This window comes from Hyperolius riggenbachi, chromosome 6 (assembly GCF_040937935.1).
Source record: "Hyperolius riggenbachi isolate aHypRig1 chromosome 6, aHypRig1.pri, whole genome shotgun sequence".
Lineage (NCBI taxonomy): Eukaryota > Metazoa > Chordata > Amphibia > Anura > Hyperoliidae > Hyperolius > Hyperolius riggenbachi.
Window position 1 is genome coordinate 236241236 of NC_090651.1, and position 21461 is coordinate 236262696.

Genomic DNA, 21461 nt, shown 5'->3' on the forward strand with positions numbered 1-21461 from the left:
GTGGATTTGTCCGAAAATCCAGAAAAAATTATTGCATTCAAAGATTTATTGAAAAATTTGATAATCGTTTGTTTTTCTTAATAAAAAAAAGATTATTTTTTACTTTCATTCAATTCTATTGTTTTGGTCAAATAACTGGGAAAATTGCATTCGTACTGTACCATGTATGGGCACCATTACAGAGACTCTTCAGTGAGAGGAATGTGGCTGCCTTATTCAGCGTCAGACAGGGCTGGTGGGAGCTCTGGATTCTGCCCTGTTGGCCACCCTTCTAATGGCCCCGGGGGCCCTGAGCACTGCAAGAGGGGGCACAGCACAGGAAGGAGGAGCAGTGGTGGGCACAGAGCAGTGGGGAGGGGGGCAGTTCCCCCCCTCCCTCACCTGGGGCCCCCACTTCACCGCTCTCCCCTCCAAGCTAGAATGAGCAGCGGCAGCGAGCGGGCAACAACTTACTACTTACTACTTCCTGCATGATCCCGCTGTGCCTGCCGCTGCTCTGGTCTGGTCTTCTTGCTTATCCAATCACGCTCTCACTGTGCTTCCTGTGAGAGCATGATTGGACAAGCAAGAAGACCAGACCAGAGCAGCGGAAGGCAGAGCGGATCATGCAGGAAGACAGTAGTAAGTTGTTGCACGCTGGAGGGGGTGGGGATGGAGGGGGGTGGGCCCCAGGCTGAAACTCCTCTGGTGGGCCCTTAGTGTCCCAGTCCGACCCTGGCCTTATTTCCTTTTAAACTATGCCAATTGCCTGGCTGTTCTGCAGATCTTTCCTGTGTCTCTATGGCTGTTTACACACAGTGCAATTCTTTCCATTCTCGTGCACTTAATTTCGAATGGCGTTGTGTGGGGGAAGAATAGAGCCTCCTGCCATTGCCATGCATTGCCACAGCAGGGGCATTCAGATGTGAATTCACATTAACACAGATACTGCTTCTGTTCAGAAACGGACAATTGCGGCGAGTGGAAACACACTCTAATGCTTTCAGCCACTGACCCAAAACAAATAGGAACAGGTATCATGATATAGTAGCCATATGCTTATTTTAGATGTGTGATTCAGACTCTGCTGCAGCCAACAGAATTAGCAGGGCAGACATGCAATTGGCATACTTTAAAGGGAGTCTGAAGTGAAAATTAAAAACAGATACTCACCTAAGGAGAGGGAAGGATTACAACAGTGAATCCTGCAGGGGAACGAGGGGACCATGAGGAGAACGGAAAGCCTGTATGAGACCCAGAGCCTTGCCTCTCCTTAGGTGAGTATCTGTTTTTTATTTTCGCTAGATTCACTTCAAAAGGAAATAAATATGGTAGCCTCCATATCCCTCTTACTACTGTGTTCTTTTAACCACTTCACCCCACAGGCTATTTTACCCTTACCACCAAGAGCCCTCCTCCCATTCATTTGGCCATACCTTTATCACTGCTTATCACACCTAAATGATCTATATCTTTTTTTTCACCACAAATTAGGCTTTTTGCGATATACACGATTTCCAATTCCATCCCCTATAATTTTAAAATAAACAATGCTACTATAAATAAAACCCACACATTTTATTTGCCCATTTGTCCTGGCCATCACAACATTTAAATTATTTTCTTGTACAATGTATGGAATCAATATATTATTTGGAAATAAAGGGCTTTTTATCTGTTTTGTGTTTTTGTACCATATCAATAATAACAAGTCCTTATTTACTAAAATAACAGGAAGTTTTTTTTTTGTTTTTTTTTCCAGTTTTTGTTTACTCTCATTATTATGAATGAACATGGCTCCTGATTGGAGTCATGCTCATTCATTTGCAGGCACTTGATTGACTCGGGGAACATGTTTCCATTTACCAATCCCCAACATGTAAATCCCGTTGTGAACAAGCGGCGGGAGTGCGCTCCCACCTGCTGCTGATTGACAGGTTATTCAGATTAGTCCTGTTTGTATTAGTAAGGCAGAATCTGGACTTACCGGTATGTCCAGATTGTGGGAACAGGTTAATTCTGTAGCCTGTATATAGATATATATGTGTGTATTCTCCTGGTCAGCAGCTATGATTGTGATTGCTGCTGACTCAGGAGTGTTAGGCAAGCTGGCAGGCAGATAGGGAGAGCTGCTGTGTGTTATGGTGGGAAGAGGTGGTGCACATGCACTCTCAGTGCAACCAGGACGTACAGTGGCTGGGCAGAGTTTTCAGCACTCGTGTGGCGAGAGCGAAGGAGGCTGGTGCGAGGAGAGCCGTTGAGCGGAACTGATTTTAACCGGTTCTCCTGTGGCACAGCAGTCAGTCTGGCTACGATGACAGGAGCGGACGGACCAGAAAAAGGGCGGCTCTGAGGGGACCAGGAACGGTTACCGGAGCGCACGGACTCCGACTATGAGGCAGAGAGAGAAGTCCTTTTCCTGTTCTTTACACACAGTAGCCAGCAGAGGGACAGACTCTGAACCCGGACAGGCCACAAAGATAAGCATATGTTATAGGCCGCAGCTGAGAAGCAGAAAAGGGACAGAGAAGCAGATTCAAATGTAACACAGCCAGTCAGAAGCGACAGATGAGTATATGTATTGTACTTGAAAGTGCCACAGTCAGTAATCAGAGCAGGAGCGAGAAAGACAAAGAGAGGAAGAATTCGGTGTTAATTGCCAGCTGGAGAGTGACAGTTGATTAGTGCATTATTTTTCTTTGATTAGATTGGCGAACCAGAATCTGCCTGCCAAGTTGAATTTAAGGAAACAGTAACCTTAAAATGATAAACAGTTTATTTATATAGCACAGTTTATGTCTAAGGAGATAAGACTGTTTCCAGGTACATCACAGTGTATCTTGAACAATATTGCCAGAAAGTATATGGCCTTCCCTTGAGCCCTCAATTGCTGTGTAGCTCAGCCGCCAGACTGTTATGTGTTTCTTGGCCTTTTGTCCTGTTAACAGTGCCATACCCTCAGTCCCATGTTAACTTTAACCAGACAGTAAAGTGAATATATTGCAAAAGATGCTTTGCCAGACTGCAAGTCCTGTTAAAAGAAGGAAAGAGAGAGAAAAAGTTAAAACAAAGAAAGTTATCAGATAGACTCAACATGGTTGGCAACTTACCAGAAGGAAAGGAGATTGTGTAGCCGAGTCGCTGTGAACCTTGTTGAAGGAAAAGAGCTACAGTTAAAGGAGAATAGCATCTGATATAAAGAAGACACCCCGTTGTTCAAACTCAGTTGTTACCCTTACTTCAGTTGATCTTCATCTGCTGTGAAATCTAAGAAAGAAAGAAGGAAACCTTTGTTGTCCGAGCTGAATATATTTGGTTTGTAATTTCTTCTATTTCTTTTATTTTTGATTTCGTTATTTTCTTTATTTGATTTCTTTTATGCTTGTTTTGTTAATTTTTTATTTTGTTTATGCCACAAGAGAAAAAGTCTGAGAGATCCCTTGATTCTAAAGAGTGGAAGTTGCTTAAGTACCATACCCAAGTCAATTGAGAGAGTTTTGCTGAGCAATATAGCTTGGACTTGGTAGCAAGGGACAGAGACTGATTAGAACTAAAATTGCTCAGTAGACCTGTTCCCGCCCAATATAAGATAAGATGGTACTATGATATATTTGGCAAAGAATCCGTAATTATTGTAAACATAGGTTGAACATATGTATAAGTACTTACTTGTAAGATATAAATATATATATATATAACATGCACTTTCTTCCCCAGCTTTGACCGGTGCACCGACTGTGAAGAAAATAAGATAAAAATTGATTCTTTGGTTGAGGTACTTATATTTGACCATCTGTTTCAGTCATATTCTCATTTACATCAGTGTCTGGTGGATTCCTCTCAGTCAGGCAGGAACAAGAGTCAAAACAGGTTACAATTACAACCCCCCTGGCGGTATGATTATTTCTGGATTTTACGGTCTTTTTAAAACATTTCACCTTAGTAAAGCATAGGCTGGGGGCATTTTCCACCTTACCTCTCCAGCTCTATCATGCACTGCGTATTGGTTTCTCTTCCCCATTTCATAGCAACAGTACGGATTGGTATCTTGTACAGCACTTGCACCTAAATTGTCACCTGAGAGATCGATTCCAGATCCCTGCGAGTGACAGTACTTGTGTGTGTATTCACCTTGAGAGCAACACAAGTGAGCTTTTTGAAAAATACAGAGATGTCCTACAACAGTTTAGGCAGGCTCTACCAGTGTCCAAACAATCATGCTTCTCATTTTTTATCTCTTGACAGTTCCTTGATCTCAAACATCTTTTTAAGGGCCCTTTTCCACTAATGCTGAATCTGCAGCGTTTCCCCAAAGATGAGTTGCTTGGGGAAACATTGCCTAATCAAGCAATGGCTTGCTGTCCAGAATCGCACTGGAAATGCGATCTGGACGGCAAGCCACTGCTTGCATAGGCAACGTTTCCCCAGGCATCTCATCTTTAGGGAAACACTGCGGATTCGACCCTAGTGAAAAAAAGTTGTCTGCAGCACATACCCACATCCCTATAGCCATGCATGGTATGGTTACAGGGAATCGGATACATACATCACTGCAAGTTCTGGCATGCAAGACGCACACCAACTCAGTGGAAAATGGCCCTAATGCTTTTAACTCTTAACTCTGTGCTCTACCTCAAGGAACTACTCTGTGCATTTCAGCTGAGGCTGCTACTCTCCACTGCCTCTCTTCACTTACGTGTCATTAGGGGAACCTCTACCACTGACTGAGTTTCTCGCAACTGAACCATGGGTCAGTTGAAAAAGATGGCCTGGTCTGATAATTCATGTTCTCTTTTTAATCATGTGGTTAGTCAGTTGAATGTCTGTATGTTTATTTTTGGAATTTGCTGGATAAACAAATCTGATCCATGAAGGACCTACCTCACAATTAGTATCTGTTGCTGAAGTCTTGGTGCCAGATTATACAAGTCACCATCTTCTTCCGGTGTTGAGGAGTTTATGCCTAAGCTGGTCAGAGCTTCAGTAGGAGGACCTGTGGTAGTGGTGGTTTCATGTTTTGGCTGATAATTCTATATGTCTCTGTTCCACTTCAATGCACAGTTGTATCTTTATTTCAGTTCTATGTATAGTTCTCTCTCATTATTTAGATAGAAATAGGTGGGTGTAGAATGGGCATGAAGAAAGACAGATGGACTATTTATTTCCCAAATATTGCTTGCACGGCAGTTTTTCTGCTTTACTGTTTTATATGTTAAAGGATATATGAGGCCAAAATAATTACGGTAATCTATCTTTGCTTACCTGGGGCTTCTTCCAGCCCCTAGAAGTCTCTGTGTTCCTCGCCACAGTTCCGGTCTCTCCCGGTCTTCTGCTGTCCCCTCCATAGCGGTCGGCGACCCAGCCAGGTTCGTGTCTTCTGCACACACAAGGTTGCGCGCACGCGTCACTCACAATTGAGCTCCCATGGCCAGTAGCGTTTTGCACAGGTGCAGTAACATTGCACCTACATACAGTAGAACATTCCTGGCCACAGGAGCATGAGGGGCATGTGCTCACACCAGCGCATGCGCAGATACCGCCGACTCTACCGAGGGGACAGCAGAAGACCAGGTGGGAGCAAAACTGCAGAAAGGGTTACAGAGACTTCTAGGAGATGGAAAAAGCTCCAGGTAACCTCTAAGTTAATTGTCTTTTAATTGTAAGTATGATGAGTTTGTGACATAACAGTAAAAGCTTGACTTCACATTCTTGCGAAAGATCACTTTAAGCATCATGTTATATACTGTAAATATGAGAAATAGTGTAACTACACAGACATTCATGTTTGCCAAACTCTCACTTCATTACTAAGACCCCATGCCATTTGTGATCTAGCAAGATGCAAAGGATCCTTACTCCTCCGTAGGGCTGAGCTCTAGATGCCGCGGACTGTGGAGTGAGTGTCTGTATGACCACATGGCTCATATCTGGACCTGTGACATCCCAGTCTCCTATCTCAGTGATCATCCAGGTGGGTGCACAGTCCATAAAAGCACAAGGAAATTATTGAGTTGAGGTCTGGCAGTGGCCACTGTAATTTATTTACTGTTTCTTCTATAGTGCTTCTGGTGGTCACTCGTACCCTGGTCATTGTTAATGGAGTTCTCAGCATTTCTGCAGCGCCCCTTCTAGTCCTGGGAATGAAATGCACAACAATCATTAACAAAGAAGATGATCTCAAAATGAAGTTGTCTAGAACAGCTGGCATTATGCTGCTTCTAGGAGGTATGACTTATAGCAGAGAAGACATGTTATGAAGGGATGGAAAAAGGGCACTTTTCCACTAGCAATCGCAATCACAAATCACAAACACCAGCGATTGCGATTTTTCATTAATTTTGTTTTGATTTGCATTATATTATCCCACAAATCGCTCCAGAAAGCGATTGCAAATTGCGATTTGCAAATCGAATCACTATAGTGGAAAATACTTCTCATGATTTCTATGATAAAGTAGCAACTCTAGCGATTTAAAAATCACTAGCGATTTGCGATTCAGCTGTGTAGTGGAAAAAGGCCCTTAGTCAGTTTCACCTTAACAGTTTAAAATGCCTTAAAGTGGTATGAAACCCAGCATTTCTTCTTTGCTCTAAAAGATTATTTACAGCATATTATATACTACCACCATTATTTTTAACTAAAACAGAATTAGGACTTTCAAGCTCCCTGCAGGGAAAGCTGGACGCATTGGAACTGGAGATAACATTATCTTGTGTTGACTTAATTGTATCAAGTGAGGAATGTAAACATTCTCTGGCAATTCAGACACTCCAGAATACAGACAGATACTCAGAAAGCATTTCTGGGTACATTTCAATATGAATACACCAGTTATGAATAAAATGCAAAGGCAGCTTTCAGAGCAAAACAATTGTACTTTGGGAACTTGTAATTTCTAAATGAATAGTAATACTCATGCACAAAAGCAAATATGATAACTGTATGGGATATAAAAAATAGGAAAACATGTTTTTATTAAATATTATGTCAGAGTTTTATACCGCTTTAAGAGATTTTTTATCATTGTGATTGTATATTTACTTATATTGTGCTGCATATATTTGTAAATGTCTGTTTCTGAATAGCATAGTGGTTATGTGCTGACTGTTGTGCAAGGACACAGAAATCATGCCATCACCTTTCTACTGGAGGAAGTGGTTGTAGTTTTCTGTCGGAAATGCAGGAAGGTCAAGGTTTGTACATTGAGTAGAGTGTACAGAGACACTGAGGGTCAGACTTATCAAGACAACAAGACAAGCTCACAGTAAGATGTGACAATCACTCAGCTTGTGGTTAAGATTAGGAGTCAGGAAGGAAGGAGGGGGGGGGGGGGGGGGTCAATAACGGGTAGGTTAATGATTGATAATAATGTAAGTGTTTATACAAATGTAAGCAGTTTGAAAATAATCAAATACAGCAGCTACTGCCTTTGAATGGTCTATTTTCAAGCTGCATAGATGTGCATAATTAATCAACTATTAACATCTCATAGACCATCGCTGGTAAGGAGGAACCAGGAAGAAGGCATACAGCAACTAGGCAGAGGTTAGTGGTAGAATTTAATAAGTGGGGTTTTCAGGACAGAAGGTTAGGGTTCAGTATCAAGAAGGGGGATTTTGTTAAGGGGGAAGCTAGAGTGATATGAATGATGGAGGTGGGCAGATGCTAAAATCACCAGCACAGGAACCAATGGCACTGACCACAAATGTACGCCTGTGGTCACATTGCAAATTTACTTTTACCTTTCATTTCTTTTTGAAAATTCACAAGTTTAACTGCCACAAAACATCTAGGACTGCAACCACTAATAATTTTAATCAGAATAACAGAATTAAGTAGCAATGTGCTCCCTGGTATCAAGATTAAGTAGCCACATTCCCCCAGATATCATGTGCCCCATATATCAATCTTAGGAAGCTGTGTGTCCCCCAAAGTGCGTTCTTGTGTGCCCCCTAAAATTAAGTAGCCATGAAATTTCAGAGTTAAGTAGCTGCATCACCCAGAATTACATAGCTATGTGTCTTTAGAATTAGGTAGCAGTATACCTCTGGAATTATGTAGCTGTGTTCCCCATTAAAACATAGCTATGTGCCTCCAGAATTAGCTAGCCATGTTCTCTCAGACTTGGGTAACTGTGTACCACCAGAATTAGGGAGCCATGTGACCTCAGAATTAGGTAGCCATGTGACCTCAGATTTTGGATATGTGCAGCCAATTAAGTAGCCATGAGATCCCAGACTTAGATCACTATGTGCCGACAAAGTTGGGTAGCCACCTACCCCTATAGTTATATTTCCTTTGTGCTCAAACCCCCCCTCCTTCCCACCACCACCACCACCACCATCACCATGCAAAAGGGTCAGTGCTCATTGTTCCCCTTTGCTAAGCTACTTACCTTGTCTCCCAACCAGAGTAGGTTGCCAGTGTAGTATGGTGAAGTTGTGCAATCACCTCTTCAGCCAGTGGCATAGCTAAGGAGCTATGGGCCCCGATGCAAGTTTTAAATAGGGCCCCCTAAACACACTATACATAACAATTGATACAGTGCACCAAAATCTGCCTATGGCAACAACAGTGTCAGAGGTGCAAGAAGGGGATGGGGAACAGTTTGTTAATGATCACTACTATTCAAAGTATCTATAGAAGTGATTATTATGAGCACAGGACCAATAGAGAGCTAATACTGCAGTTGAGGGAGGGCCCTTCGGGGCCCCTCTGGCCCAAGGGCCCCGATGTGGTCGCAACCTCTGCACCCCCTATTGCTACGCCCCTGTCTCCAGCTTCTGCATTCCTCCATCTTCCAGTCCAGTTACTGATTCCCACTATGCTTGTTGAAATCAGTCACATGCCAGTGGGTCACAGAAGCAGTGGCAAGGTTGTGGGAAGCCCAATGAATGATTTGATTGGAGGAATGCACCAGAGGGACAAGTGAGCAATAACAACTCATCCACATTATGCTTGCTAATCACTAACGGGCAAATTTCCCTCACCTCCCGGGCGATCCAGACGCTGGCGGCCTTTCCTCTTCCTGTCCACAGAGGCTCTGCATCCCCCTGGTGAGATCGTTGACTGTCGTCATGCCAACCGCCGACAATCTCACTATAGGTTGAGCTCAGAGGGAGAACTGCGGCACTGGATTCCAGGGAGGTGAATAAGTGCAGGGGCTGTTCCAGGTTCTCTCGTGGTATGTTTTTTTTCTTGCTTCTAGGGTCTAAAACACATGAAAAAATGGTACCGCTTTTATACCCTAAAATCAGGAAGGAATCATATCGCCAGGGAGGTTAAACAAAACAGGAATGTTATGTTTGTAGAAGATGATACTGAGTGTCTCTGACACTTCAGTTATGTACAAAATCACTATGTTGCTGTTCGATTTCTAAATCTCTCTCTCTCTCTCTCTCTCTCTCTCTCTCTCTGTTATTTGGTCTGTTTTTTTCTTTTAACCTTACTGTTGTCTTTTTAAAATGTCACAGAAATGCAAAGCTTGTGTTTCCTGCATACACCGCATTGCATATGCCGAAGTGACTAATGACGTCACTTCCGCATGCGCAGTGCGGTGTCCATGGGGAACCATGCACACTTTGTTCCGTGGCTGATCGTAGGTCTGACTACGTTGCCTGTGACATGATTTAGGCAGCAAGGACGCGACACAGGCTAGCAGGCACAGGGGTGCAGCAGGCATCGCGCCCATGGCATGAGCCATGCCTCCACCCCTCAAGATTCGCCTCTGATGACCCTATAGTGTGAAGAGGTCATAGTTGTTGAATCAGGCTGGGGTCAGGACTAGCAGAGGGTGGACAGGATGAGGACAGGCCAAAAGTCAGGGCAGGCAAGGTGAAGATATAGGTCAAGGTCAGTATTCAGGAAGCAGATCATTAGTAGTGAGCAGAGCCGGGACAAGGTCCTCCAGCACCCAAGGCCGAGACACCAAAGTGCGCCCTCCATCCCTCCACCCCAGCCATCACACACTGATTGCTATTAGACTAAGAGGCACCCCAGGGCCCCAACACCTTAATCCGGCTTGTAGTCACTTCCATGTATCTCCTTTTCTTATTTCTTTCTGTTTCAAACACAATTAGGAATGACAGCTGAATGAATTGTGCGCCCCCTCCTACACTGCGCCCTGAGGCTAAAGCCTCTACAGCCTATGCCTCGGCCTGGCCCTGGTAGTGAGAATGGCCCGGTTGGTAGCTGGAGCAGGAGATTTAGAGCAGCTGTTAAGGCCGGGTCACTAACAGGACAAGCCATACAAGCTGGGTCAATAATAGGATGAGGACGAGGTGGAGGAGATCAGGAATACTTATACAGACCAGGAGGTCAATAACAGGAACAGAGTTTCAGTAGTACTTGTACAGTCCAACCAAGGTCACACAGGAACAATAAAGGTAACTGACTGGAGCTACTTAGAACTAACTGTACTCAACCTGTGTCTAAACCAGGATGCATGATATCTCCCCAGAGTCCTCCAGTGCCATCAGCTCTGCCTGCCGTATACCTTCTGCCACACACAGCAGACACACCACCTGAGGCAAGAAAAGATTTTCCCAAAAGACTGTTGACTGCTCCAGCCCATGAGTTCAGGTGGAGCAGTGTATCCATACAATGTTATCCTGCAGAAAAGATGGAAAATAAGAACCTGCACAAAAGGATTGATAAACTCTCCTGTTCCTCCAGCCTCTGTCTCTTGATTGTAATTGAATTAAGCACTCCTCTTCTTACTTGGCTTGAGTCTTTCTTTATCGGACTGTTCTGTCTCCTCTAGCTAGCTTTAGTCTTAGTCTTCTTCTCAGAATGGCTACTTCTGTCTACCTTCTTCTCTCGTCTTCTCATGCTCTGACCATCATAAGACTTAGAGGGCTGAGAGCCAGGAGATGGGGAAATGCCAGCAAATTGCAGTACCTGCCAGAGTCTCTGGCCCATATTCAGAAAGTTCTCACTTATGTTGTGCACACGCTGTGTATGGGTATGATTGCCGGGGGGACTAAATTGAAGGATTTGATTTAATGATCCTGAGGATTAATAAATTATTTTTATAAAAAGGGTAACAGGATCATCAAAGCAAATTCTAGCCAAAGGTTGGCTACGAGCTCTGCCTGCACAAGACACATGTAACATGAAGGTGAATTTAACAAGATCACATTTGTGGACTCAGTAACTTGGTGCCTTCTCTTTTTACAGGTCTATGTGAAGGCACTGTATTGCTCTGGTATGCTATGGATACAGCTTTTAAATACAGGGCAGAGGTAAGCAGATCTTGTTCCCGCCTAGATGACTCTTACAAAGTGAAAGTCAAGACCAAGAGAGAGTAAAAACCACTTTCAGGTTCATAGGGATGTCTTAGTTGGAAACATTTCTTCTCACTTCCTATTGTGTCTCTGGAACAGGAAATGAGGAATAGAAAAGTTCTGTAAGTTAGAGCCCTGTGTGGGTCTGATTTTTCAGACCCACACAACCCACAACCACAACCTACTACCTGCTCCCAATCTGTCATTGCTTTGCTGGTGAATCCAATACTGTCACCTGACCTGCAAGCTCTTGGACCCCCAGCATAACTCTAACCCGCTTTTTAATCTTTCTGCAAAAATACTCACTTAGGGCCCACACTATAAGCGCTTTTCTGAGCGCTTGTGATTGATTAGCGCTGAGCGCTTTCTAAAAATCGCTCCCATTCGCTTTCATTAAAATCGTGTAAACATCGCAGTGATTTTTTACGTATGCGCTCGAGATGATTTTTACTGCAACTCCCGCTACACTTAACACTATCCCTCATTCCCTAACTCACTGCCACTACACTTACATGAACCCTTCTACTGCCACTACACATACTTCTAACACTAACCTTCCTACTCCTATACCTAACATTACCCTTCCTTCTCCTACTTCCTTATTTACCAAAGAAAGATGTCAGCTTGCCAGTCATGTCACCGTTGCGCCATTGCTGCCTGAACATAATACCGCAGTTCCACAGTTTACCGAGGTCTGGCGCAGAGTGTGCAGAATGTAAGAACGCAGGTACATCATAGCTGCAATAAACTACCCCCAGTGCCAAAAAGTAAGTGCTTTGAGAGAAAGAAGTGTTTTGAAAATTTTAAAAAATGTATGTTTAAATCAACAAATACAGAGATCTGTAATGGTTCTTACATAAATCACACTAGAACTAAGTACCCAAGTACCTACGCCTTCTCTTCAGGTTATACTGAGCACAATTATCTCCCAAGTAAACCCTATAATAAAACCCACATTAGCTGGACTAGCACAGTTCTGCTCTATAACTCTAACCTCTCACAGGGCACCCTAAGGGCTGGATTTTTTTATGCAATTCAACTTGAAAGAGAAATTACAATTTTACTTAGGAAAACAAGCAACCCTATCACTTCAGTTGTACAGTGCAAGCAACACTAATTTGAGCCTGCTTTGTTTGTTTTGTGTACATAAAAAAAAACAGAATATGTCAGATAGGTATGTCCAGGGGCGTAACAATAGACCCTGCAAGGGATGCCTCCACAGGGGGGCCCGTGGGGGAAAAGTTTGAGAGACTGACAGCTAAGTTCATGGAGAAAAAGAACGTATTCTGCTCTCGCACCATTGTTATATTGACTGCATGTATCCACCACACAGATAAGGACTCATGCACACTTTGGAATTTGTGCACTGTCCCTGCTCCCTAGGGTTCGTAAAAAACATCTGTCTCTCACTGCTACAAAGTTCTGATGATTTCAAGTACAACCTTAAAACTAAACGAGTCACATTTTGAAAAAAAGTTGTACACTTTCCCTTAAACTCCTTGCTTTCACTCTGAAAGGATTCCTAGATTCTTATCACACATGCTGACCTTATGGCCTCGGATTACTTTTACAACACAATGGAGTGGAGATTGATGTCTTTACTGTTGCTGCTTCATTGAGAGCTTGGTCCAAGATCTTGTAATAACAGTATCAATCAGTGACATTCTGAATGTTTTGCCAAAGTTATGCTGGGTTTACATCATACAATTTTCTGTTACATTCTTCTGTTAGATTTTTCTGTTAGATTTTCTGTTAGAATGCATAATTTGATCATTTTCTGTAGGGAATGGTCATTATCTTTGGTGCATTGTCTTCTGTTTATCTCCTGCTGAGTAGAACAATGCCTAATTGCTCTGCAGATAGATCGTAAGATAGATACATTTCCAACATGTTGAACTTTATCTATCTGACAGGTAAATCTAACAGAAAATTGTATGGTCACGGTTTAAACCCAGCATTACAGTGAATACTATATCTTATGTTCAGCATGTCATTGTTGTTCCTCCATATAGCATGTGCTCTCATGTAGTAAAATAATACAGCTGTGTGTGTATGTATGTACTGGGAGCAGAGCTGCAACAAGGGACTTGTCAGCTGCAAGGGGCTGGAGGAAGCCCCGGGTAAGCAAATCTGGGGGTAGCATAGATTGCCTGATATTTCCTTTAAGTCTAAGTGTTTTTATCTGCATGGGGAAAACACATTGGTCCTCAGTTTTCCTGTGCAGAAGGCGAGGGGGGTGGGGGGCCCCATCCAAAGTTTCGTGGGGGGTGGGGGGCCCCATCCAAAGTTTCGCAGGGGGGCCCAGTGATGTCTAGTTACGCCCCTGGGTATGTCACAGCTTGCTGCCAATCAATCGATAAGTCCAGGTGTGTAAAGAAAATAACAAGGAGCTTGATGCACAAAAGGCTGGTTATTGTGGTCTGCCAGCTGATAACGTGTCTGGCGCCAGTAGAGTAACAGGCGGTGCTCGCCTGGAATTAGGACCATCAAAACTGTCATGCGCTACCTGTGCAACATTACCAGCCTTTTGTGCATGAGGCGCAATAAGTCCTGTTCTGTGCATCTAATGACTCTTGCAGCAAGATAGGAGTTTCCAGGCAGAGTGTAATTCAGGTGACAAAGCGGCCCTGGTTTTAAAAGGTGATGTTGCCGCTTACAATCAGGCAACTTAATTTTAAATAGCACTAAATTAAAAAAGGCTTGAGTAGCACTAATCTGTTTCTGTGAAATGTAAATGATTATTTATGTTTGGGTGGACTGTAGCTTTACAAAGATGGTTCTCCCTGTCCTAGGTAGTCCTGGCGGTCCCTGGAATCACATATGAACTTGGCTACTCTTATTGGTTGGCGGCTGTGTCCGCTGGATGTGCCTGTGTCTCAGCCGTGCTGCTCATCTGTCAGAAATGTAAACATGACAACAGTGCTGAAGCTAGTGGCCCTGGTCACTATAGACCCTGCAATAACACTATGACCTACCTGTGACTGTGCATCTGCCTGACTGCTGCCTGGATACCTGCCTGACAATGGGAAGCAAAGCAGGTCATTTGGATGCGCTCATTGCTGCACTGAGCCTGTGGCTTGGAAGCCGCCATACGTGTAATGTTAGTGACGCAGCAGGACTTACAGTGTATTTTGGGGGCTGGTGATACCCGGACCCCAAATTACTTCTTCCTCCAAGTTGCTATGACTCGGAGGGTGAAAAGTATTTAACGCCGCCCGGAATTTCAGCGGCTCACCCTGCACCCAACTGACTGGGCAGTGAGTACCTACATACTCGTGGAGAGGACAAGGTGTCTGTCTGCTGGGAGCTGACTGCCGCCCAATCACATCTGACAAAGTATGCAGCAGTGCCTGAAGATAAACTACAGCTTAACTAATGATGGTTCTGTGAATGCCAGGATATTAAATGCTCTGGAGCCATACTTAGGGAGAAACTGTGGAGACTCAAATTTTTATTTCACAAACTCGATGGAACTGATTATATACCACTATTGTTAGAAACAAATGACACTGTTTCCCTTTGGTACACATGCACCGGCGTAACCACCGGGGATGCGACCCCCTCAGCCGCAGGGGGGCCCGCCAGCCATGTGCAGGGGGGGGGGGGGGATCGCTGCCGCCCGCCCGATTCTAGGACCCCCCAGCCAGGTGTGGAACTGGCCGCAGCGTCTAATAGACGCCGGGCCAGTTCATTCCCCGCAGCCACAGTCTCCCAGGAGGCAGAGCATGGCTACGCCAAGATGGCTGCCGAAGCCCTGCTCTGGAGACTATTTGTGTCTCCAGTACAGGGCTTCGGGAGCCATCTTGCCGTAGCCCTGCACTCTGCCTGTCAGCGCGGGAGATGTGCAGGAGGATCGTCGGGGGATCTGAGGCCAGGAGAGGAGACTTCTGCCAGGTGAGTGAATTGTTTTATGTTGTTTTTTTTACAGGTGCTGCCCACTGTACTATTTTCTGTTGACTGCTGCCCACATTGCGATTTTCTGGTGCCTGCTGCCCACATTGCGATTTTCTAGTGCCTGCTGCCCACATTGCGATTTTCTGGTGCCTGCTGCCCACATTGCGATTTTCTGGTGATTGCTTCCCACATTGCGATTTTCTGGTGACTGCTGCCCACTGTACGATGTTCTAGTGAATGCTGCCCACATTACGATTTTCTGATGACTGCTGCCCACTGTACAATTTTCTGGTGAACACTGCCCACATTGCGTTTTTCTGGTGACTGCTGCCCACTTTACGATTATTTTATGGTGAAATGCTGCCCACTTAAAGATTAATTTCTGGTGAAATGCTGCCCACTTTACGATTATTTTATGGCAAAATCCTGCCCACTTTACGATTAATTTCTGGTGAAATGCTGCCCACTTTACGATTATTTTACGGTGAAATGCTGCCCACTTTACGATTAATATTTGGTGATATGCTGCCCACTTTACAATGAATTTCTGGTGCATTACGATTATTTTATGGTGAAACGCTGCCCCATTACAATTATTTTATAGTGAAACGCTGCCCCATTACAATTATTTGGTACCTATGGGGGGGGGGGGGGCTCTTCCAAATTTTCACAGGGGGGGGGGGCAGTGATTTCTAGTTACGCCCCTGTAAACATGCTTTACAGCTAGAGGAAAAAAGCCTGCAGATACAAACGAGTATCACTTTCTTACAGTGGATATCACCAATGACTAATTCAGGTACCGAGTTAAACAAGGAGGAAAGCTGCTTTAGCAATGCTTGCTGAACCAAAGTTTATAATTTTCTGAATGGAATTGTTTTCTTCTCCATGAAAGGCAATGTATTCTGTAGGTTTAGCATTTGTTGTATACATTTAATGTGCCTAGAACTAAGAAAATTAAAAATACTTTTAATTAAAAACAAGAAATGTTACAAACAATTATTTTTGTACTCTACCTGCACATCCATTTAGTAATGTTTTATGAGCAGAAGAATGTTGCTTTAAGGCATACATGTCAAACTCCGTCCCAAGGTCCAAATCTGGCCCTCAGAGGCATTAGATTTGGCCCTCAGGTGGTTTCCCCACTTTGCATTATGTTTGGCCCACTCTAGACCAGCAGAGAAGCTTTATTTGAGGGTTAGCCTTAGATCAAGCCATATGGGGAGGGGAACAGCACTAGATCCGAGGGAATTGTATAGGAGAGGAAAGGGAGCCACTAGACACCAGGGAACTATTTAGGGGAAGGAGGGGGGCACTATACACCAGGAAACTGTATAGGGGAGGGAGAATCACTAAACATTAGGGAACTGTATAGGGGATGGAGGGGGGCTATTAGACACCAGGGAACTTGGCTTGGCCACAGAGCTCAATTTGGGCCCTCTTTGTATTTGAGTTTGACACTCCTGCTTTAAAGAGGAACTCCAGTGAAAATAATGTAGTAAAAAAAAGTGCTTCATTTTTTACCATAATTATGTATAAATGATTTAGTCAGTGTTTGCTCACTGTCAAATCTTTCCTCTCCCCGATTTACATTCTGACATTTATTACATGGTGACATTTTTACTGTGGGCAGGTGTAGCTGCTCCTAGCTGTTTTGGCTGTTAGAGACAGCTGTAAACAGCTAATTCCTGTCTGTGAACCTTGTTACATTGTGGCAGTTTACCCAGAGTAACGCGGTCCCAGAGCGTCTTGTGGGAGGGGTTTCAGCACAAAATCAGTCATACAATACAATACAATAACATTTCTATAGCGCTTTTCTCCCATAGGACTCAAAGCGCTTAGGCTCTCTCAGATTCAGTAATTAGTAGGATGAAGTATTCACACAACAAAAGTTATATTTCTGCAAATGCCAAACTGAACAGGTGGGTTTTCAGTCTGGATTTAAACACGTCCAGGGATGGAGCTGTCCTGATCTGTTGAGGTAAGGAGTTCCAAAACGTAGGGGCAGCATGACAGAAGGCTCTGGGACCAAAAGTTTCCAAGTGGACTCTGGGTATGACTAGGTTATTAGAACCTGTTGATCTGAGAATGCGGGGATTGCTACGCAGCTGCAACATATCTTTCATGTATCCAGGGCCTAAATTATTCAGGGATTTAAATGTCAGTAGGCCGATCTTGAATAGGACCCTCCATTCTATAGGTAGCCAGTGAAGGGAGTGCAGGACTGGCGTTATGTTATACAGCGCCCCCTGATGGTCTGTTTGTGAAAATCATTATATTTCTCATGTAAAAGGGGGTATCAGCTACTGATTGGGAAAAAGTTCAATTCTAGGTTGGAGTTTCTCTTTAAGGTCTCTGACATTATGAAAGCAAAAGTCTCCACACTTGGTAACTAGGCCCTCTTGTTTTCCATGGAGTTATCATATCCTTACTGCACAGCAGGAAAACGAGGTCTTTGTTGCACTTACAGATAGAGCTGTAAACATACCATTTAATTGGTGATATTTAAAAATTATATGATATTTAATATAAAATAAGTGATATGTACGGTAATACTCGCTTAAAGTGAACCTGAGGTGAAAATAACCTGATGAGATAAACAACTGTATCCTCCTACTCCTAAAAAGAACTAGATTTCCCACAGTTTTATTTTATGTTTAAAAACTTAAAAAGTAGATTTAATGTTTTATTGTCTTTGCTCAATGACACAATTTTTTAAACATCTCAGAGGTAAAATATATGAGCTATTGACCTTTTTTTTAATCTATCCCCTGCACCTGTTCTCTGCCAGGCAAGACTTTTATGGCTGTAATTCTTTGTCAGTGACGGTTACTTTACTTTTGATTCCCAACTGGAGGGAACGTGTTACTTGCATATTTAAATGTTAAAGAGAAACTTCAGCCTAAACAAACATACTGTCATTAAGTTACATTAGTTATGTTAGTTAAAATAGATAGGTAATATAATCTCTTATCCACCCTGTTTTAAAAGAACAGGCAAATGTTTGTGATTTCATGGGGGCAGCCATCTTTTTGGTTGAAAGGAGGTGACAGGGAGCATGAGACACAGTTCCAACTGTCCTGTATCCTGATCACCCATCCCAGCTGCGCGCTAGGCTTCAAATTTAAAATTCAAAATAAAAAAACAAACAAATTTGCACCACAACAACAGAACGAGAACAACAACATCAGAACTCCCATCATTCTTTGCACAACATCTGGGAAAAATGCCCGGGCAGTTTTCTTCTGTGCAGCTAAAAATGAGGCTTGGTTAAGAAAAACAAATTTCATATGCCGTTAAACTGAAACACTAAGCCTTTTCAGTGCTGCTGAGTAGATTTTTAGTTTGGAGGTTCACTTTAACTATTTCAGGCAAAAAAAAAAGAGAAGAAACACAGCCTAATTATTTGGATGCTTGGAACTGTACTGTGTCTGTCCCTTCATGTCAGGGCTGTGGAGTCGGTACAAAAATCATCCGACTCCAACTCCTCAGTTTATGAAACCACCGACTCCAGGTACCCAAAAGTGCTCCGAATCCAAGACTCCAACTCAGACTCCACAGTCGTGCTTCATGTCACATGTCACCTCAGGCATACTTTAAAAAAATAAAGTAATTAACTTTTGGCATGAGACTTAATAAATAAAATGAGAAAATGATAATGCATTTCAGACTTTTTTTAGAGCTATTATCTTAATTCTAGAATGAACGATCTAAGAATACTAGGATTGCTGTGGCTGTGCATAACCAATAGTAGTGCAAGAACTGCTTTTCAACAGTGTCCTTGTAGGCTCTTTATTGCAGGACTGTTAAAAGGCCTTCAGCCTGGTTTAGGACACTCACATTGTAGTCTTTCATAACTTTGAAATGGCAAAAACATTTGTGAAGCCCTAACTAATACACATACCTCCCAACTTTTTAAGATAAGAAAGAGGGACACTTAAGCCACACCCCTGCTACACCTCTAACCGTGCCCCAGCACACCCCTGGTCACATATACCATAAAGATTTCATAAGAAAAATATGTTTTATAATTCAAACTACACTGGTCCTTTCTGTCTTGGTTTATATTCCTTCATATTGATTGACATATAAAAATAAGAAATACATCAATTTAAAAGATAGAAATAAAATTTGGAGTCAATTACACACATTTTCAGTAGATACAATACATAATATACATAGATCTGTACATGAGTCCTGAATGAGGGACAAATGAGGGAGCAGGGGACTGGGTTCCCAAAGAGGGACTGTCCCTCCATAATAAAGGACAGTTGGGAGCTATACTAATACATGTTTGAAGGCATTTTTAGTAATAGTGAAATGTCACTTTAAACCTCCTGATTGTCCACATCTCGTGCTTGAAAATCCTACTAGAGATTTCGTATGATGATGGAACATAGCGAGAAGCTAGGAAATGAAGTGAGATCAGGCTACAGCACTGTCTGCCATGCTGTGAAGGGATGGACATATCTGTAATGACAGCTGTACCCTGCTGTGAGCTCTCGGGCTGATTCTGGCAGCTTTTTGGCCATCTCCATAAACAGGAGATTGAAGTAACAATTACAGAGCACACTTGTGTTTCTCATGGTTTCATTACTTTGTGGCCAGAATGATTAAGATCAAAGTCATTACATGCTTCGTTGCTCATTGCACTAATGCTGGCTGAATGGAATGGTCAAGTCTGCACTTTGCACAGCAGTTCAGCGTTGGGACTGCTGTCAGCACTAGCGCTTATTCCAAATTATGTCTTTAAAGCTAAACCTCAAATACAACGTTTTTCTGATTTGTAGAGACTTGAAGACAGAGGCTCTGTTGGGTTTTTATGGCCGTCTCTGTTCCTTCCTAAAGAAAACTTCCCTCACATCCTCTTCTTGTGACACCAGGGTTCTAAAATCTGGACATTGGTCAGAAATCTCTGAATCTATGAATTTATGCAAGAAAATCCAGATACGGCCCTCTTCTATGTTCTGTTTATGTTCCACTGAGCAGTCTCATTCCTACAACCTTTGACCACTTACTCCCCTGATCCTTCCTCAGTAGCACTGTCCAATAGCTGAGGACATTACAGGCGCACAGGTGAGAATCAGTGTAATCCTCCATGCATGCCCGCAGTCACAATAAGACAATTGTGGTCTACACTGCAGGGCTATACCACCCCTCAACAACATAATGCTGGGTACACACGATGCAATTTCCCGCCTGACAGGCTAGGAATCGGGAAATTATTTCCGTCATGTCTGATCGGCTCCTGATCGATAAAGTGACCGATCACCGGTCGATTGGGCGGGAAATTGCATTGTGTGTACCCAGCGTTCAAGTGTCTTGGTCAGGCTTTCTACATTGCATACTAGCAGCCACAGTGTGATACCCAATCTATGCCAATATTACCCAATTTATGTCAGCTGTCACACTGTGGCCCCCAAAATCTATATCAGTTGTACACTACAAATCTGAGGCAATTACAAAGGACGTTGAAAAACCTATGGGCCTGATATGCTGAGGCATCTCTATACCAGTAGGTCTCTAAGCACCCCCAATGGAAATATACCGGTAAGTGACTCACCAAGCTTGCACTGTATTTTTTTTTTTTTTTTATTCTACTATGAGGTGGTGTAAGTTTGAAATTCAATGCTGAAAAATGTAAAGTCATGCATTTTGGTTGGTCCAATGGTCTAGCACCATACAAAATAAACGGGATACCGATGGGGACATCAAACTTGGAGAGGGACGAGTACTCATCGACAGGGGCGTCGCTAGCCCTATTTTGGGGGGGCACGTGCCCCCAATCTGTCCTGGGGTGCCACGGATTTCTTCCCCAACCGCCACCCCCTCTGTCAGCGGTTCCCTCCAGCCGCCGCCGCGTCACTCAGACCTCGATCAGGCAGCGAGCCGGCGACCAATCGTGCGGGCGCTAGGACCCAGCGCCCGCACTATGTGGAAGTGACATCACTTCCGCATATAGAGCGAGTGCGTCCCGTGCCCGCTTGTACTACTGGTCGGGTCGCCGCTGATCCTGAGGTCTGAGTGACGCACTGTCTGCAGTGCAAGGTAAGGGGGGAGCGGCGGCGGCTAGAGGGGGGGCCTCCCTGTCACTCACTCACTACCTAAAGGGGCTCCCTGGCACTCACTGCCTAATGGGGCTCCCTGTCACTCACTGCCTAATGGGGCTCCCTGTCACTCACTCACTTCCTAAAGGGGCTCCCTGTCACTCACTCACTTCCTAAAGGGGCTCCCTGTCACTCACTCACTACCTAAAGGGACTCCCTGTCACTCACTCACTACCTAAAGGGACTCCCTGTCACTCAC

At 43.7% G+C, this 21461-nt stretch overlaps 1 protein-coding gene across 1 annotated transcript; it reads left to right on the forward strand.

Annotated features, from left to right (window-relative positions):
* Nucleotides 1-1214: 1214 nt before the first annotated feature.
* LOC137522684 (claudin-16-like) lies at nucleotides 1215-14830 on the forward strand. The gene is made up of 6 exons (XM_068242749.1): nucleotides 1215-1256; nucleotides 3697-3754; nucleotides 5815-5950; nucleotides 6040-6204; nucleotides 11158-11222; nucleotides 14057-14830. The coding sequence occupies exons 1-6, from the start codon at nucleotides 1228-1230 to the stop codon at nucleotides 14243-14245; spliced, it is 642 nt and encodes a 213-aa protein (XP_068098850.1). The 5' UTR covers nucleotides 1215-1227; the 3' UTR covers nucleotides 14246-14830.
* Nucleotides 14831-21461: the final 6631 nt, after the last annotated feature.